Source organism: Protopterus annectens, chromosome 2.part1 (genome assembly GCF_019279795.1).
Source record: "Protopterus annectens isolate FY-2018-M chromosome 2.part1, PAN1.0, whole genome shotgun sequence".
Classification (NCBI taxonomy): Eukaryota; Metazoa; Chordata; order Ceratodontiformes; family Protopteridae; genus Protopterus; species Protopterus annectens.
Window position 1 is genome coordinate 1,973,140,478 of NC_056729.1, and position 15,523 is coordinate 1,973,156,000.

Sequence of the window (15,523 nt, forward strand, 5' to 3'; positions counted from 1 at the left end):
CCCAAAAACTATTTTTTATATATATATATATATATATATATATATATGTATATAAATAAATATAACAAGAAATGGATATAAATCCAAAACGGATAAATCGTACTAACCACAATACTATAACAAACATAACTAACCAACAAAAAGGTAATTATTCAGGAAAAAAATAGCTGAAAATATAAAACTTCTCTCCAACGGCCTGAGCTGTAGAGAAACGCACAGTTGCAGCGGCAAACTAGATCTGGGGAATGTAGGGGTCCATTGTGGGATAGGGCTTTGGCCTCGAGACCTTGAGCTTTGCAAATTGGCCGACTGAGCCGATGATCGGCTCCGAACACAGCAGTAAGAATGAAGGCATGATTGAACAACTTCACATACAGGTTTTCTATACATAAACATGTGCTGCACAGGAATTTAATAAACTGCTCCACGTTTTAACCATTTACTAAATAGAAAAATCACGCTTCTTTCAGGTGACTGGGTGATTTGAGTCTGCACTTCAATATTACAATCTTCAGGAAGACCTGCTGAAAACTTAATGCAGACTAAATAGCATACACTACACCATAATCAGGAAGACAGCTTAGCCTACACCAAGGATGGGAAATATTACACACATTTTTCAGCATGAATTAGGAGATACAGCATCACTTCATATCCATAGCAACATATTACATTTTCAGTTACATTTCCATGTAGTAAAGTGCATCAGTTAACAAAATGGCAAACAATCCCTGATAACTTTGAAGACAATGTCTTAAGAGCTCCCTTCTCTCACTCATTCATTGAGGGAAAGGCAGTGCTAAAGAAAGCATCTAAATGCAAGATGCAAAAGAACTCATGGAGGAAACAAAAACAACACAATTATGTTAAAAAACTGGTTCTACAAATCAAAATTATGAAAGCTTACTTGGTGAATGCCAAGTGTGTAATGACATCTCTGTGCATGTAGCTTCGTTCATACATTGAAGCACTGGGAAGATTCTGCAGGTAAACATTCTCAAACTCAAGTACTGCAAAATATTAAAGAAATGTTTAAAAATGCAAATTTAGACAAACATGTCAACATATTTTAACAGTGACACAGAGGGATGGGTAATGGATTATCTGCCAAAATTTTCTTCTTTTACAGATCAACTCTGATGACCTAGTAGTCTTGAGACTGGTAGTTCTTTCAGGGAATGACCACAACTAACAGTAAATATCAAATGATGCAGTGCATTTCACAGTAAAGGCACATGTATGATGAATATTCAATACAGTGGAGCTGCAACGCAGCAACTCAGTTATCCAGGGTATAAGTCATGCAACACAGTTCCATGAAAGTGGTAGACTGTTAGGGATGCAGTACACAAATGTACTGATAGACTTGCTTAATACCTGCTTATGCTGATCTACTTAGATTAAACACAGCAAGGGCTCCAATACTCACTTTGATGAACCTTGTGACCAAGAAGCCAGTAAAAAGATAAGATAATGATCCATCCGCAGAATATAAAGAGTACACAGAACAATAACTCTACCCAAAGGCTTCAGTCTGGTTCAAGTACCCAAAACCACCACTTACTAGGAACTAGATGAGCATCTTTCATGTTTATGTTTTAGAAATCAAGATCAAGTATCATTGTTTCATTTAGTTTACAGTTTCACACATCAGAAACAATTGGGCTACTACTACCAATGATATCTGGTACCAGAACAGAACTGTGCAATTCTATTCTTCATGGTTGTGAAACGCCACAATTTGGCTTCCTTTATTGGAGTTGTTCTTTTAAACAATTCTTTTTTATTTACTCATCCTGAGAATCAGTCATAACAGTATATTACCTTTGTTATTCAAAAACGGAACCTTTGGCAGCTTATGTTGATAAAAAAACACAGCGGGTTGTGACAGGGGACCAGCACATTTTAAAGGATTTGTGGCATTGTTTGCAAAGGTTTAACAATTTTCAAACCTCAGGTACCGAATGGTCTTTTTTGACTATTGATGTGATAAATCTGTTCACAGTTATACCCCACGAAGAAGGTATAGATTATTTCACTGAAAGCTTGGTCAAAAGTAAATGTTTTAGTAATGACAGTGTGAATTTCATTGTTTCCTGCATGGAAATGGTACTTAAAAACAATTATTTGATGTTCGAAGGGGAGATTTTTCATCAAATCTCAGGTGTGGCAATGGGGACAAAGTGTGCCCCTATTTTTGCCAATTTAGTTTTACTCCATTGGGAGGAACAATGTGTTTTGAATTCCATTTACAAAGAAAAAATATTACTATACAGTCGATTCTTAGATGATGTTCTGATTCTGTGGAAAGGTAATGAACAAGAAGCTAAATCCTTTGTAGAGTATTTAAATTCAACAACCAGCTTTTTGAAATTTACTAGCAAATGGAGTGATGAACAAATAGATTTTTTGGATATCACTCTATTAAAAAGTTTAGATGGTATAGTGAGTAAAATATATAGGAAAGAAACATAGTAATTCACTACTGCATTATACTAGTTGTCACCCTTTACATCAACGTAGGGGTATTGTAAAAGGACAAATGGTAAGATTGTCCAGAATTATAAATGACAACAAAAATTTTGGAGAAAGAATTATATATTTTAATAGGAATGTTTTTGGAAAGAGGTTATCCCCTTAAGTTGTTGACTAGAATACGTAAAGAGATTTTAAGTAAGAGAAACACATCGTTTCCCCCTATCTTAGGGGTGAAGAGTATTGACAATGTGATAACTACACAACAACAAGATTCACTCAACTCTAAGGCATTAGTGTTAACTTACAATGGTCAAATAAAAGATATTGAGGAAGTTGTACGAACAGCTTGGGACATTTGTTTCAGTAGTGACCTTAAAAATCTTTTTGGTAGGTTTCCCAGAATTGTTTATTCAAGGGGTAGAAATGTTAAAAAGAATTTTTGGAACAGTATACTATCACACATACCATTTCCAAAATGAGTAGATGTGGCACCTGTAGGATGTGTAGGTACATCAATGATGGCCCTTATGTTGGTGTACAAGGTTACAATAGAACCATTTCATGTCCAGGTAGAGTGAATTGTAACACATCTAAGGTGGTTTATTTAGCCACGTGCACCAACTGTAGTGCTTACTATGTAGGTAAGACCATTAGGAGATTAAAAGACAGGATAGGTGAGCATCTTAGGGCCATCAAGGGTCATGATACACACAATGCTTTATATACACATAGTACAAAGTGTAGCAATTTTAGGAGATTTGCATTCTTTGTTATAGACAGGGTGTTGCATAGTGAAAGAGGAGGAGATGAAAAATTAAAGGTGGAAATTTTGGAGTACAAATGGCAGATTATTTTAAATGCCTTTATGCCACCTTGGCTCAATGAATACATCTCATTAAAACCTATACTGAAGCAAAACATTTTATACAATTATTAATGTTAATATGAGGCTGGGACAGTATATGTATTTGTCTTTATTTGACACATGCTTCTTTAAGGACAAGGTAATTAAGGCTCTGGTTAATTGGATTAGGGTTTAACCAAAATGTATAAAGCATTGGTTCAACTGGATTCCATTCACTCTGATGATGCCATGTGTTGATGGTGAAAGCGCTTAGTGTGTGGATTATTAAAACGCTTCGGAAATACTTGGTTGGTCGTGTTTTTGTTTTATTTACAAGTTTTATATCCATTGGTTATTTCTTGTCATTTATAAACTATCCAAAATAACTGACTTGCCTTGATTCATATCTTCCTTCTTACAAGATAATGAAATGTCTTTCATACCAAAAATATTAGTGCCACATTTTAAGACTACAACAAATTCTATACACAACTTCCAAAGTAAAAACTTACAGTATCTCAAAAGTTTTCACCCACCAGCACAGGCATTTTTTCATATCTTCATCCTTCCATACTCAAATTATGGGTAACCACTGCCACTCAGTCAGTCATCTAAAGTAACAATGGTGAAGTCAACCTATGCCCTTCTCCACAAATTCCCACACTCCTACTTCTAGCCTCTAATAAAACCTTAACAGGATTAAGTAAAGTTGTGTAGAATCTTACCTTAACAGTAGATGTCTTACTTCTCACTGTTGCAGTATTTTTTACTCTTGGGACATCCTAATGTGCGGACAGCAAACCAAAGCCTTTACACCTTCCACATGTCTTACATTAGACATACGTCCTTTGTGCAAGGTGCAAGGTACATATGTGATGTACAAATGCCTAATCCTCAGAACTCAAGTGCTGCCAGGAGAACTGAAGCAACCACACAAATTAACATGCTCATCCAAGAAGGGACAAAGAAGGAGATAAGGATGGACAAAGAACCCCCTTGGCCAGAACTACAGCAAAAGAAAATAAAGGGGGGCAGGAGGGAGGGACATAATACAGCAACAGTGACAAAGAACCCCCTTGGCCAGAACTACAGCAAAAGAAAATAAAGGGGGCAGGAGGGAGGGACATAATACAGCAACAGTGACAAGTATTACATCTACTTTTATGACAAGATCCTACTGCAACAGTGACAAGGAAGGACATAGTACAGTTGAGTATTCTTTAGTCTTGGGAGAGTGCAAAAGCTATTTGAAAATATGGGAGGAGGAAGGCAGACAGCAGCCCTCCACAAACCCATGAATAATGGCCCTAGCAAAACCTACCTGGCCCTGGAAATGATATCCAAGTTATAAACTGAAGTGTGAACAGAAGAACCAAGTAGCAGCTTCCAAGATGAATCTAGTATCCAGACCCTTGGAGAAAAAAAAACACACAAGACAACGCCACTGCTCTTGTAAAATAAGCATGAGCAGAAAAGGAAAGCAGCTTTCCATGAAAACAAAACAAAAGAAAAATAAACAAAAAGAAATGGCATTAGAAACGCAGGAGGAGATAGTTTGCTTAGGCAATGCCAAACCCAATTTCTTGGCAAGAAAGGAAATAAAGTTGATCAGATTTTCTGATGTGCTGTGCCTTGGACAACTTGGACACTACTTGGATACGTAAATCCAAGGTGTAGCACCCTCTCACTAAAAATCTGCGGAGAAGGAAAAAAAAAAAGAGGGAAGATGAATGAACAGATTCAAGGTTAAATCATTAACTACCTTGGACATAAAAGAAGGAATGATATGAGGAAACACCATGTCCTTGTGAAAAAAACAAAAAGGCAGGAACCACCATTAAGTGCTTGAAGTTCACAGACCCCCCTTTGCAGAAGAAAGAGCCAACAATACAGTCTTCCAAATACAATCCTGCAGGAAAGAAAAAAAAAGTCAGCCTCAATAGGGGGATGGAGTCAAATTTTCAGTAACAAAAACTAAGGTCCCACAGAGGAGGAATAAGCTTTCTTGGAGGCCTGATATGAAGGATGCCTTTTAGAAATTGACTTCAAAACTAGAAGCCAAAGGTGGACTGGAAGGCAGGCAGGCAGAAATCGCTGAGAAATTAACAGGAATATGCCACATCAGCATTAAGCAATGCACACAAATAAGAAAGGACCACAGGGACCCTCACAGAAAAGATCAAAGTCATGTTTGAGACATCAAAAAGAAAATCTCTTCCATTTAGAGACATAAGATTTTCCAATACTGGGTTTTCTGGCCTCTTGCAAAACTGAAGCATGGCTTCAGAAAATAGTGCCTGAAACCCTATCACCCAAAGTGTCAGCTGAAGGGTGGACAAGTGAGGGTGAATGACAGATCTCTCATCTTAAAAAGATCCATCCTGTGAGATAACTTGTGATAACTGCCCCTGGCCAGGTAAAGTAGATGGGTGGAACCATTGCTGTCTGCAACAAAAGAGGATCATCAGCAAGATTTTGGGTGTGTCCCACATGATCTTGTGCAGTACTTTGCAGTAGAGAAGCGGAGAAAAGGCACACCAAAACAACCCCTTCCAAGAAAAGGGCATTGCATCCACTCTCTAAGCCAGATGACTTGGCACTCTAAACAGAAATGGGAAGTTGTGTTTTCAGAGGTGAGGTAAAAGATCTACCTGAGGAGTACCCTACTGATGTACAACATCCAGAAACACCTCCCTGTGAAGCATCCATTTGTGAAGATTTGTTCGGGATCTGCTCAGAGAGTCTACCAACAGACTATGCTCTGAAGGAATGTAAACTGTGTGAAGAACAGGTGATGGTGGACTGCAAACTCTAAAGCCTGAAGAGCCAGCCTGCAAAGAAGGTAAGATTTCATGCACCCTTGCATGTTGATGTACCACGTGACTGTGGTACTGGCTGTAAAAACATTTAGAGGACCTGGAACCCAAAGGGAGTGAAAGGCCTAGAGAGCTAGGAGTGGAGTCCTCATTACTGATACTGAGGTGGTCTGACATCTGCTGATGGGACTAGAGACCCAGAACTTTTCGATTGCTGGAGGAAGCTCCTCAAACGTGATTGGAAGCATCCATGTACAGCTTGTGAATAGGGGTGAAACCTAAAAAGGCAGACTTGGATTTGGGGAAATCTGACAAATCCACCACTGGAGTTTGAATTTGAGATAAGGTACTAGAGGGATCAGATACTCCAGAGAATAGCAATGCTGAAGTCAAATAGTATTGAGATACCTTCAACATTTCCTCATGTGGAGTATGGCAAAATGAACCATGGGAATGGTGGATGTCATGTAACCAAGGACTTGATGAAATTCTCCCGTAGAAAGGACTGGAAGAGGAAGAAAATAGGACTAGAAATAAGCAGTCAGAGAACCTTGGGAGGAGGGGGAGACAACCAAACATTGGGATAGTTTGAATCCTGCAACCCAAGAAAGTACAGCTATGTAAACTCTTACTATAACTGTAGATGCCCTTCTCTCCACTGCTGCAATATTCTCAACATGAGGGATCCCCTGCCAAGGGTGGCTTGACATCTGGCCAGTGTACCGAAGCCTTCAGGTTGCTAAAGATATGCTGTAAGTCACATACACGCCCTGCACTAGGCGTAGGGCATAAAGGTGATGTCCAGACATATCATCCTCAGAACGCAGAGATCCAGGAGGAATACCACTAAAACAATCACAGGCCTAAAGCAGATGCCCTATGTTGGCCGCCTTAAAAAACTCCAGCTATACTCTTGTCGCATATTGTAAACTCAAAGGTGATCTCTGCTTAACATACAAGGCCATGTCAAACCCAGAGCTGCTGGACATGTTACACAAAGAAATCCCAATCCCTCAGAGCCACACGCTCCACGGATCTAAACCTTGTCATCACAATAAACAAAAACTGCTGGAGGGATAGGTTCCTGACCCAAAGACTCCCCAGACTCTGGAAGAGACTGCCCATACATGTCAAGTAGAGCGCCTCTTTGGCCCTCTTCAAAAGGAACCTTGACGATTGGATGGGAGAAAGGAAATTCACCCCAGGGATCACGTCAGTCACCCTGCTAAATAGGGGTCCAGGAAGTAAACAGTGTGGGAAGAAATAGCCAGGGAATTGTTATGGCTAGGCTTGTATAGGTTCTAGGGCCGATAGGTTCATAGGTTGGTACTAGGCTATTTACAGTAAGCCCTAGGCTCTGCAACAGAGCAATGCCAAACTGATGGTATTGTAAAGAATCTCTGGAGAGGAGGCTTGAATAAGCAGATTGTCTAAATAAGGAAAGACCTGAATGCCCTTAAGCCTGAAAAAGCAATCATAGGAGCTAGGCATTTGGTGAATACGATTAGGACAGTGCAGAGGGTAAAGGGCAAAACAGAGAACTGAAAATGCCAGGAAGCAACAGAGAAATGCAAATACTTCCTGAAAAGGGGATGAATAGGGATATGGAGGTAGGCATCCTGGAGATCCGGAGAAACCATAAAAGCCTGAGGAAACAGCAGAGGGAACAAAGTCTGAAGGGAAAACATTCAAAAGGAAGGAAACTTCAGAAAGGCATTCAGGTGAGAAAGATCCAGAATGGGTCTTCAAGTGCCCTCATTCCTTGGGACCAAAAACATTCTGGAATAAAACCCCTTCCCCCTTTGAGCAGCTGTAACCTCATGAATAGTGCCCAGAGTCCCCACAGCACCTCTGGAGAAAAAGCCCAACTTGTCTTGAGGTGGCTGATGAATGCCCATGAAAGGAGGAGGAGATTTTTAACCATGAAATACCTTTGGCACATGATGGAAAGACCCCAGAAATCCTGGGTTAAGCTTAACCAAACAGGAAGAGACCGAGAAAGATGGTGTGAAAGAGGTATGCAGCTGGGAGGAACCGGGTAGTCCGACAGCACCTGACTTATCAGGAAAGAAAGGCTTTTGAGCAGGAAGGGTCTTGGTAGTTGGGGAGCCGTGCTACCACCCTTCTTGCCTTTAGTAGGACGACTAAACTGTCTTAAAAAAAAAAAAACACACACACACTGCTTATTGGGGTACTTTCTCTGAAACTTTGGCACAGGGGAAACAAAAGAAGTTATGTAGTCACCATAACGTTGCATGTTTGTAGTTCATCTCGCCCTTCATTCTTACATGTGGTTTCAGAGACGATCCTTGGCTCTGATTCAGTTGATCACAAAGCTTGAAGTTTCTAAGTTGGCTTGTGGCAAGGTAGGTATCCCATATTGCACTAGTAATCCCCACATCTTGTTTGCTGCTGTCTATAACAGTGATATAAAATTATTTCCACAAGGAAAAACAAAAGATGAAAGTTCTCCAACTCTAAGGAAGACAGACATTATCTTGTCTCCAGAACCTCCAAGGATATATGGACGGGGGTAGGTGGGTGGGTTCATAAGAATGAAGGGCGAGATGGACTACAAACATGGAACGTTATGGTGAGTACATAACTTCTTTATATTCTGTAGTCCTATCTTGCCTTCATTCTTACATATGGGTCAGCGTCCCTAGCACCTTTTTCTCGGGTGGCTCACGGAAATATAATCCTAAGAACCGTGGAACCAAAGGAGGCTCTACACCTGGAGGCCAAGTCCAATTTGTAATGAGTAATAAAGGTATGAGGGGTAGCCCAAGTTGCTACTGCACATATACTGTCCACTGGAATTCTGGCTTGAAAAGCGGCAGATGTGGATACAGATTTGGTGGAATGAGCTTTAATTTTAAATGGGAGTTCTTTACCATTAGAAGAGTAAATAAAAGATATGCAATTTGAAATCCAGTTTGATAATGTTATCTTCGAGACTGGCATTCCTTTTCTCATCTCCGAAAAAGATATAAATAATTGGTCTGATCTCCTAAACTCTTTGGTTCTATGAAGACAGAACCTTAACTGTCGGTGTACATCAAGTTGATGAAACTTATATTCCGCTTTGTTTGTATGTTTTGGAAAAAAAAAATACTGGCAGTTCAATAGTTTGATTAATATTGGATTGTGAACAAATCTTGGGGTCTAAGGAAGGGTTAGTGCAAAGGGAAACTCTGTCTCTATGGAATATCAAGTAAGGAGTTTGACAGAGTGCTTGCAGCTCTGACACTCTTCTGGCGGATGTAATAGCTAACAGAAAAATGGTCTTCCATTGAAGGAACTTTAAATCACATGTATGTGAAGGTTCAAAAGGCGGGGAGGTAAGTTTTGAAAGAACAAAATTTAAATCCCAGGAAGATATAGGTTCTTGAAAAGGAGGTCTTAGTAAGGTAGTGCCTTTTTAAAATGATTTACACAATCTGTGAGCCATAAGATTAGGTTCATGTTGGCCAAAATGAAAATTGGAGATAGCTGCTAACTGAACTTTGATTGTAGCAGCAGCTGATCCCGGATGAAAAAGTTTGGTTAGAAATTCTAATACTAAGGGAATGGAGGCTGTGTATGGATCTATGTTCCTAGCTTGTGCCCAAAGGGAAAATCTTTTCCATTTGCTAGCGTACAATTTTCTTCTATAAGTTTTATGAGTTAACGTCGGGATGTGTGAAACTGCAGGGGAGAAATCATGAAGCCCGACTAGGGATGGAAGTGGAGCAGCAACGCTGTCAAGTTGAGGGTGTGGAGACAGGGATGGAACGTGCCTGACGTGTGTCAGAAGGTCTGCTACTGGGTCTGGAGTCCATGGATCATCCAGAAAGGGAGGCCCGAGGAAGGGGAACCAAATCTGACGAGGCCAGTAAGGAGTGATGAGAATTATTCTGCTTCCCAAAGTCTTTGCTTTCTGAATAACTTTCGATATTAGCGGAAAGGGAGGAAAAGCATAAAGAAGTCACGAGAGCCAGTTGTGGACAAGTGCATCTCTCGGTGTCTCCCAGGGGGGGATAAGGGTGAAGTAGCTGCTGCATTTAGTGTTCATTGGGGTGGCAAATAGATCGCAGCAAGGCTGTCCCCATTTGCGGAAAATCTGTTCCGTGACTTTCTGATTCAGAGACTACTCGTGAGGCATCAAAATTGCCCTGCTGAGCTTGTCGGCTATCACACTAGTTCTCCCTGGGATATGCGTTGCAACTAGAAAGCATTGGGAAGATATCGCCCACTGCCAAACACATAGAGCCTCTCGACATAGGGGGTAGGATCTGGTTCCCCTTGTCTGTTTATATACCATACCAGTGACATGTTGTCTGACTGGATTGCTATTGTCCCTAGAGGAAGAAAGTTGTGTAGTGTTTGCAACGCTAGCAGCACTGCTCTCATCTCTAGAACATTGATATGGAAGTGAGCCTCATGTTCTTGCCATGTGCCTTGGACTGTCCTTCCTAGATAATGCCCCCCTCCCCACCCTATCTGGGAGGCATCCGTGGTCACAGTAGCAATGGGTTGGCAAGGAATGAATGGTCTCCCTACCATTAGTTGACTGGACTGGATCCACCAACGAAGGTCCTTTTTGCAAGATTCCGTTATTAAAATGGGATGAGACAGAGGCAGTTGCTGAAGAGACCACTGGGAAAAAAAGTAGCCACTGAAAAATTCTCATATGTAGTCTGGCTAATAGAACTAGAGTTATAGTAGAGGCCATGGTTCCCAGTAGCTTGAGTACTGTCTTCGCTTTGACCTTGTGGTGGGAAAGCAAGCTGTATATTTATTGTCTTAGATTTTGCACTCTTTCTGAAGGAAGGCAAGCCATCATTGTGACTGTCTATTTCTGCGCTTATAAAAGTCACATATTGAGAGGGCGACAAGACAGACTTTTCCCAATTTATAGTGATGCCTAGCCAAGTACAGACTTGGATGGTTTAATCCCTGGCTTGTAGAAGTAGATGCCTGGCGGTGGCAGTCAGGAGCCAGTTGTCCAGGTACTGAAACACTTGGAATCCAAGACGTCGGACATCTCAAGTGAGCCATTACTACCTCCATGCATTTGTTGAACACCCTGGGGGCTGTGGTGAGACCAAAAGGCAGAGCACAAAATTGGTAATGACTGGCTCCCAGCCAGAAGAGTAAATGACTCCTTGATGTTCTGTCCATTTTTATGTGGTAGTATGCATCTTGGAGGTCTATGGAGCACATCCAGTTAATCTTTCCCTAACAGAGGGAGCATAGACTGCACTGTTACCATTCAGAACATGGACTTCTTCACTGATTCATTTAACTTGCCGAGATCCAAGATGGGCCTCCAGTCCCCTGTTTGTTTTGGCACTAAAAAGAATCTGGAGTAAGTTCAGAAACCTATCTGGTCTGCGGGGACAGTTTGGATGACTCTCTTTTGGAGCAACTTTTGGACTTCTATAGTTGCTTGATCCCTGTGATTGGGTGGAACATCTGGGATTTTCTTGGTTAGATGAGGTGGAAAAAGAGAAGGGTATGGAGTACCCCCCTGAAAATGATCTTTTGTACCCACTTGTCTTGTGTGATGTCGTGCCAGGATTCTGGGTACAAAGGTAAATGACCCCCGACCGGCTCCAGAGAAGCGCAGCCAGGCCTCACTTCAGGAGCGCCGATAGGGACGTCCACGAAAAGAATTGCTGTCACCCTGGTTTTGCGGACCCCCCCCCCCCGCCTCTAGGGTGACGTCTACCACTATTTCCTCCAACTCTGCCTCTGGAGAAGGAATCACCTTGAGCGTCTGGGAAAAATCTCTGACATTTCTTGAACCACATTTTTCCCCCTCTCTGACCTTTAAAGTATGGTCTAGAAGGGACGGAAAAATGTACTCCCATGGCAGAGAGAGTCTTCCCTTCCTGCTCGCATCTGGTGAGTGTCTTTTACCTTTGGTCCAAACAGAGAGGAACCGTTAAAGGGGGCATTGGTAAATGTAGATTTGAAGGGCTCCAAAAGTTACACAAGAGCATCCAGGAGTGTCTCCTAAGGGGAAACTCCTGAACTCGCTGCCCTGCTCGCTCCATCTGCTGGTTAAGATATCAAGCTCATGGAAGAGTTAACAACAGAGTGTAAGGCGAACAACTGAGCAGTAACCTTCTCAGGGACTCCTTCACTTAAAGTACCTTGGAGAGCATCTCCCAGCTCTTTTAGGAGATCTCTTTGAAGCCTAGTGAAATGGGTGAGGTAATTCAGCGATCCGAGTGTAAAAGCAGCTGAAGAAAAAATACGCTTCCCGTATCTGTCCATCGTTTGAGACTCTTTGTTCAGTGGACGGACAGATAAGGAGGTCTCTGCTAGTTCCTTCTTTGTGGCTGCTGCCACCACCATGGCATCTACAGGCAAACCTTTTGTCAGAAACTCTTTTTCCTTAGGAGCTGAAAGGAATTTGTTCGGCCTTCTGGGGGGACTGGTTCCACGGTGTCAGGAGTTTCCCACACCTTTTGACTAACCAAATCTAACAGCTCATCGAAAGGTGAAAACACTCAAGAGGCTGAAGGTTGAGACCTGAAAGCCTTCAGGTACACTGACTCCTCATCAGAAGGGGTGACTGTGGGCCAGCCGCCTCTGTTTCAGGATCTCTAGGATATCTACGAAGGAGATATCAGAGGACGACCTAGGGAACCCTTCTAACTCCTCGAGATCAGTGTCAGAGGTGATGGACTCATCAGGGGAGGCTACATGCTTCCTCTTGCAAGTTTTCTTCCGAGGAGGCTCCTCAGAAGGGTATTCTGGGGTGGTCTCAGAAGACTGGGGGCCACCCAAGGGGTGCTCCTGAGGCTGCGGGTCTCTGCTGTCATGAAAGAGGGATGGTGCCGAGATACAGGTCGGAGCTTGAGGGGGAAGAACATCGGTACCCTTGTGTAGAGCTGAAGATCTAGACAGCACGCTCCTCATCATCTCGAAGGCAGATCTCCCCGGCTCCGTGGACACCACCGGTTCCAAAGATGCAAAAGTAGCCCCTGGCTCCAGAGTGATAGGCTCAGAGACAGATGTAGGATCCAAACTCAGCCAAGCTGACGCACCGAGAGGTAAGCTCGTAACTGAAGTTCGGGTCCAAGCATCCCCATCGAGGCCAACTGGTGAGCTTTGGCTCCTAGACACCAGGGACGGCACTGAATGTGCCGGAGCGGAACGAGACTCTGAGAAAACCACTTGGGGTGCTGGAACCGATGGTTCTACAACAAAAGGCACCGACAGATCTGGCTCCGAAAAACCGGCATGGCTCGGAGGAGGAACAGAAGCAGGTAATACGGCCTTAGACAGCTCCAGAACCAACTGGGTCAGAGCCGACAACAAATTTGCTAGCGCTGACAACTCCAAAAGTCTACGCACCACCCTCTCGACATCCTCACCAGAGAGACTCCTGGAGTATCTGGAAGACAAGGCAGGGGATCGAGATCTCTGCAAAATTGAAGATCCAAGTGTCGGGGATACCAGTAATAAGTCTTTTGACCGGCTCCAAGGTATGGATTTAGCTATAAGGCCCCGAAAAACAGAGCCAAAACTGGAGGGTCTATATCAATAACCTTAACCGGCTCCAAAGGCAGAGGAGCCAAACAGGTAGAAGGTTTGTTAACTTTGGCAACTTTCTCTAGAGGTCCTGATTTGTGAGTCGGCGTAGGAGACTGTCTTTTCACCGACTTAACCTTCTCTTTTTATGAAGAGGAAGACCTGGAGTGAGAAGAGAAAGAACTAGCTAAGTCCTCCTCAAAGAAAGGTTTAAGGAGACCTTTCAAAATCTTTTGTTCTTCCTTTCCTGGAGAACCCGGGAACTAAAAGAATGGCAAAAAGTACATGTCTCCTGTAGATGTATGGCTCCCAAACAATGAACACAAATTATATGCCCGTCAGTCAGGGACATTTTTTGTGAACATTTTAGGCATTTCTTAAAACCCGACGGTTTATGGTCTTTAATTTCCTTAGAAATAACTACCACAACAACAACAGACTATAATCGTAGACAGACAAGAAGAAGAGAGGACAAGGTCCTCTAACTTAAACGGGCCTAGCCCTGCTCAAGAAACACACAAGGGAGAAAGGCAATAGAGGACTAGGTCCTCTAACTTAAACGGGCCTAGCCCTGAACAGAGGTGTAGGCGAGATAGAGAATAAACAAGCAACAGAAAAGGCAAAAGTAGGTCCTAACTAAAAAAACAGACCTATGCCTGAGAAAGATTAACAATAACTAGCACAACAGAAACAAAGGGATACCACTAAGAAAGGCCTGCAGAAGCGATGGCCAACAATTAGCAACAACAATTTGCAATAAAACTTCAGAAACACACTAACTACTCGCAAGTTACCAATAGTAAGCTATTAATACTAAACTAACTTTACAGTCAAAAACGAACACTATCAATATTGGAAGACAAAAATATTCCAACTTAGCTACGGCAAAGAAAGAGAACACTTCTGAACTCTTAGAGCAGCAAACGAGATCTGGGGATTGTTACTAGTGCATTATGGGATACTTACCTTGCCATGAGCCAACTTAAGAGACTTCGAGCTTTGTAATCAGCAGAGTCGGAATAGAGGATCGGCTCTGAACCCACATGTAAGAATGAAGGCGAGATAGGACTACAGAACATTGTTGGTTTCCAGCAGTCACAACTAAGAAATTTCTTTTCCTTAGAAACTTTCACCTTCTAAAACATTTGCACTAACTTCATAATGATCAAGAAAAGACCTGTCTGCTGCCACAGCAGCATCAGTAAATCAAACCATACCAGTATGAAAAATACCGAAAATGCCTTCAAAGTCAATGGATATGCCTGTTGAAACTTTACATTCTTTTTATTACAGTTTTGCAGCACCTCACTGAATGTTAACTATTCCAGTATCATTTTATGATCACTTTCAAAAAACACTCTTGTCCCAAAACAAATCTGATCACCAGGTCGTTATAGCACAGGCATCATTTGTTCTTTAACATACTACAACTAAGAATGGTTGCCCTCAACTTGCAGTCCAATGAACAGCCGCAAATGTGGTGCAGAAACCCTGGGAGGCATACATGACCACTCACTCATCTCGGCAGCTACATATTCCAGACGGTCTAATTCCCAATTTCAGAAGGAAGCCAGCAGAATAAATCTCAGTTATCACCATGCACTTAAAGGACTGTTCTGAACAGTATTAGATAAGACTACTCTATTTTAAATGCACCAAAATACATTCCAGCTGTACACAATACACGTGTGTGTGTGTGTGTGTGTGTGCGTGCGTATATACATTATGTATATATCACATACACACACACACATAATACATGTATTATATACATGTGTATACATACAGTGGATATAAAATGTGTACACACCCCTGTTAAAATACCAGGTTTTTATGACAAAAAAAATGAGACCACAAT

The 15,523-nt window shown here is 42.0% G+C and overlaps 1 protein-coding gene across 1 annotated transcript in view; it reads right to left on the reverse strand.

The window, feature by feature from the left end:
* The window catches only part of PPWD1 (peptidylprolyl isomerase domain and WD repeat containing 1), a 636,242-nt gene that overhangs the window by 545,592 nt on the left and 75,127 nt on the right, over positions 1 to 15,523 (reverse strand). The window contains exon 2 of the mRNA XM_044063362.1: positions 908 to 1,010. Within this exon, the coding sequence (XP_043919297.1) occupies positions 908 to 1,010 (103 nt within the window). The remainder of the gene's footprint in view (positions 1 to 907; positions 1,011 to 15,523) is intronic.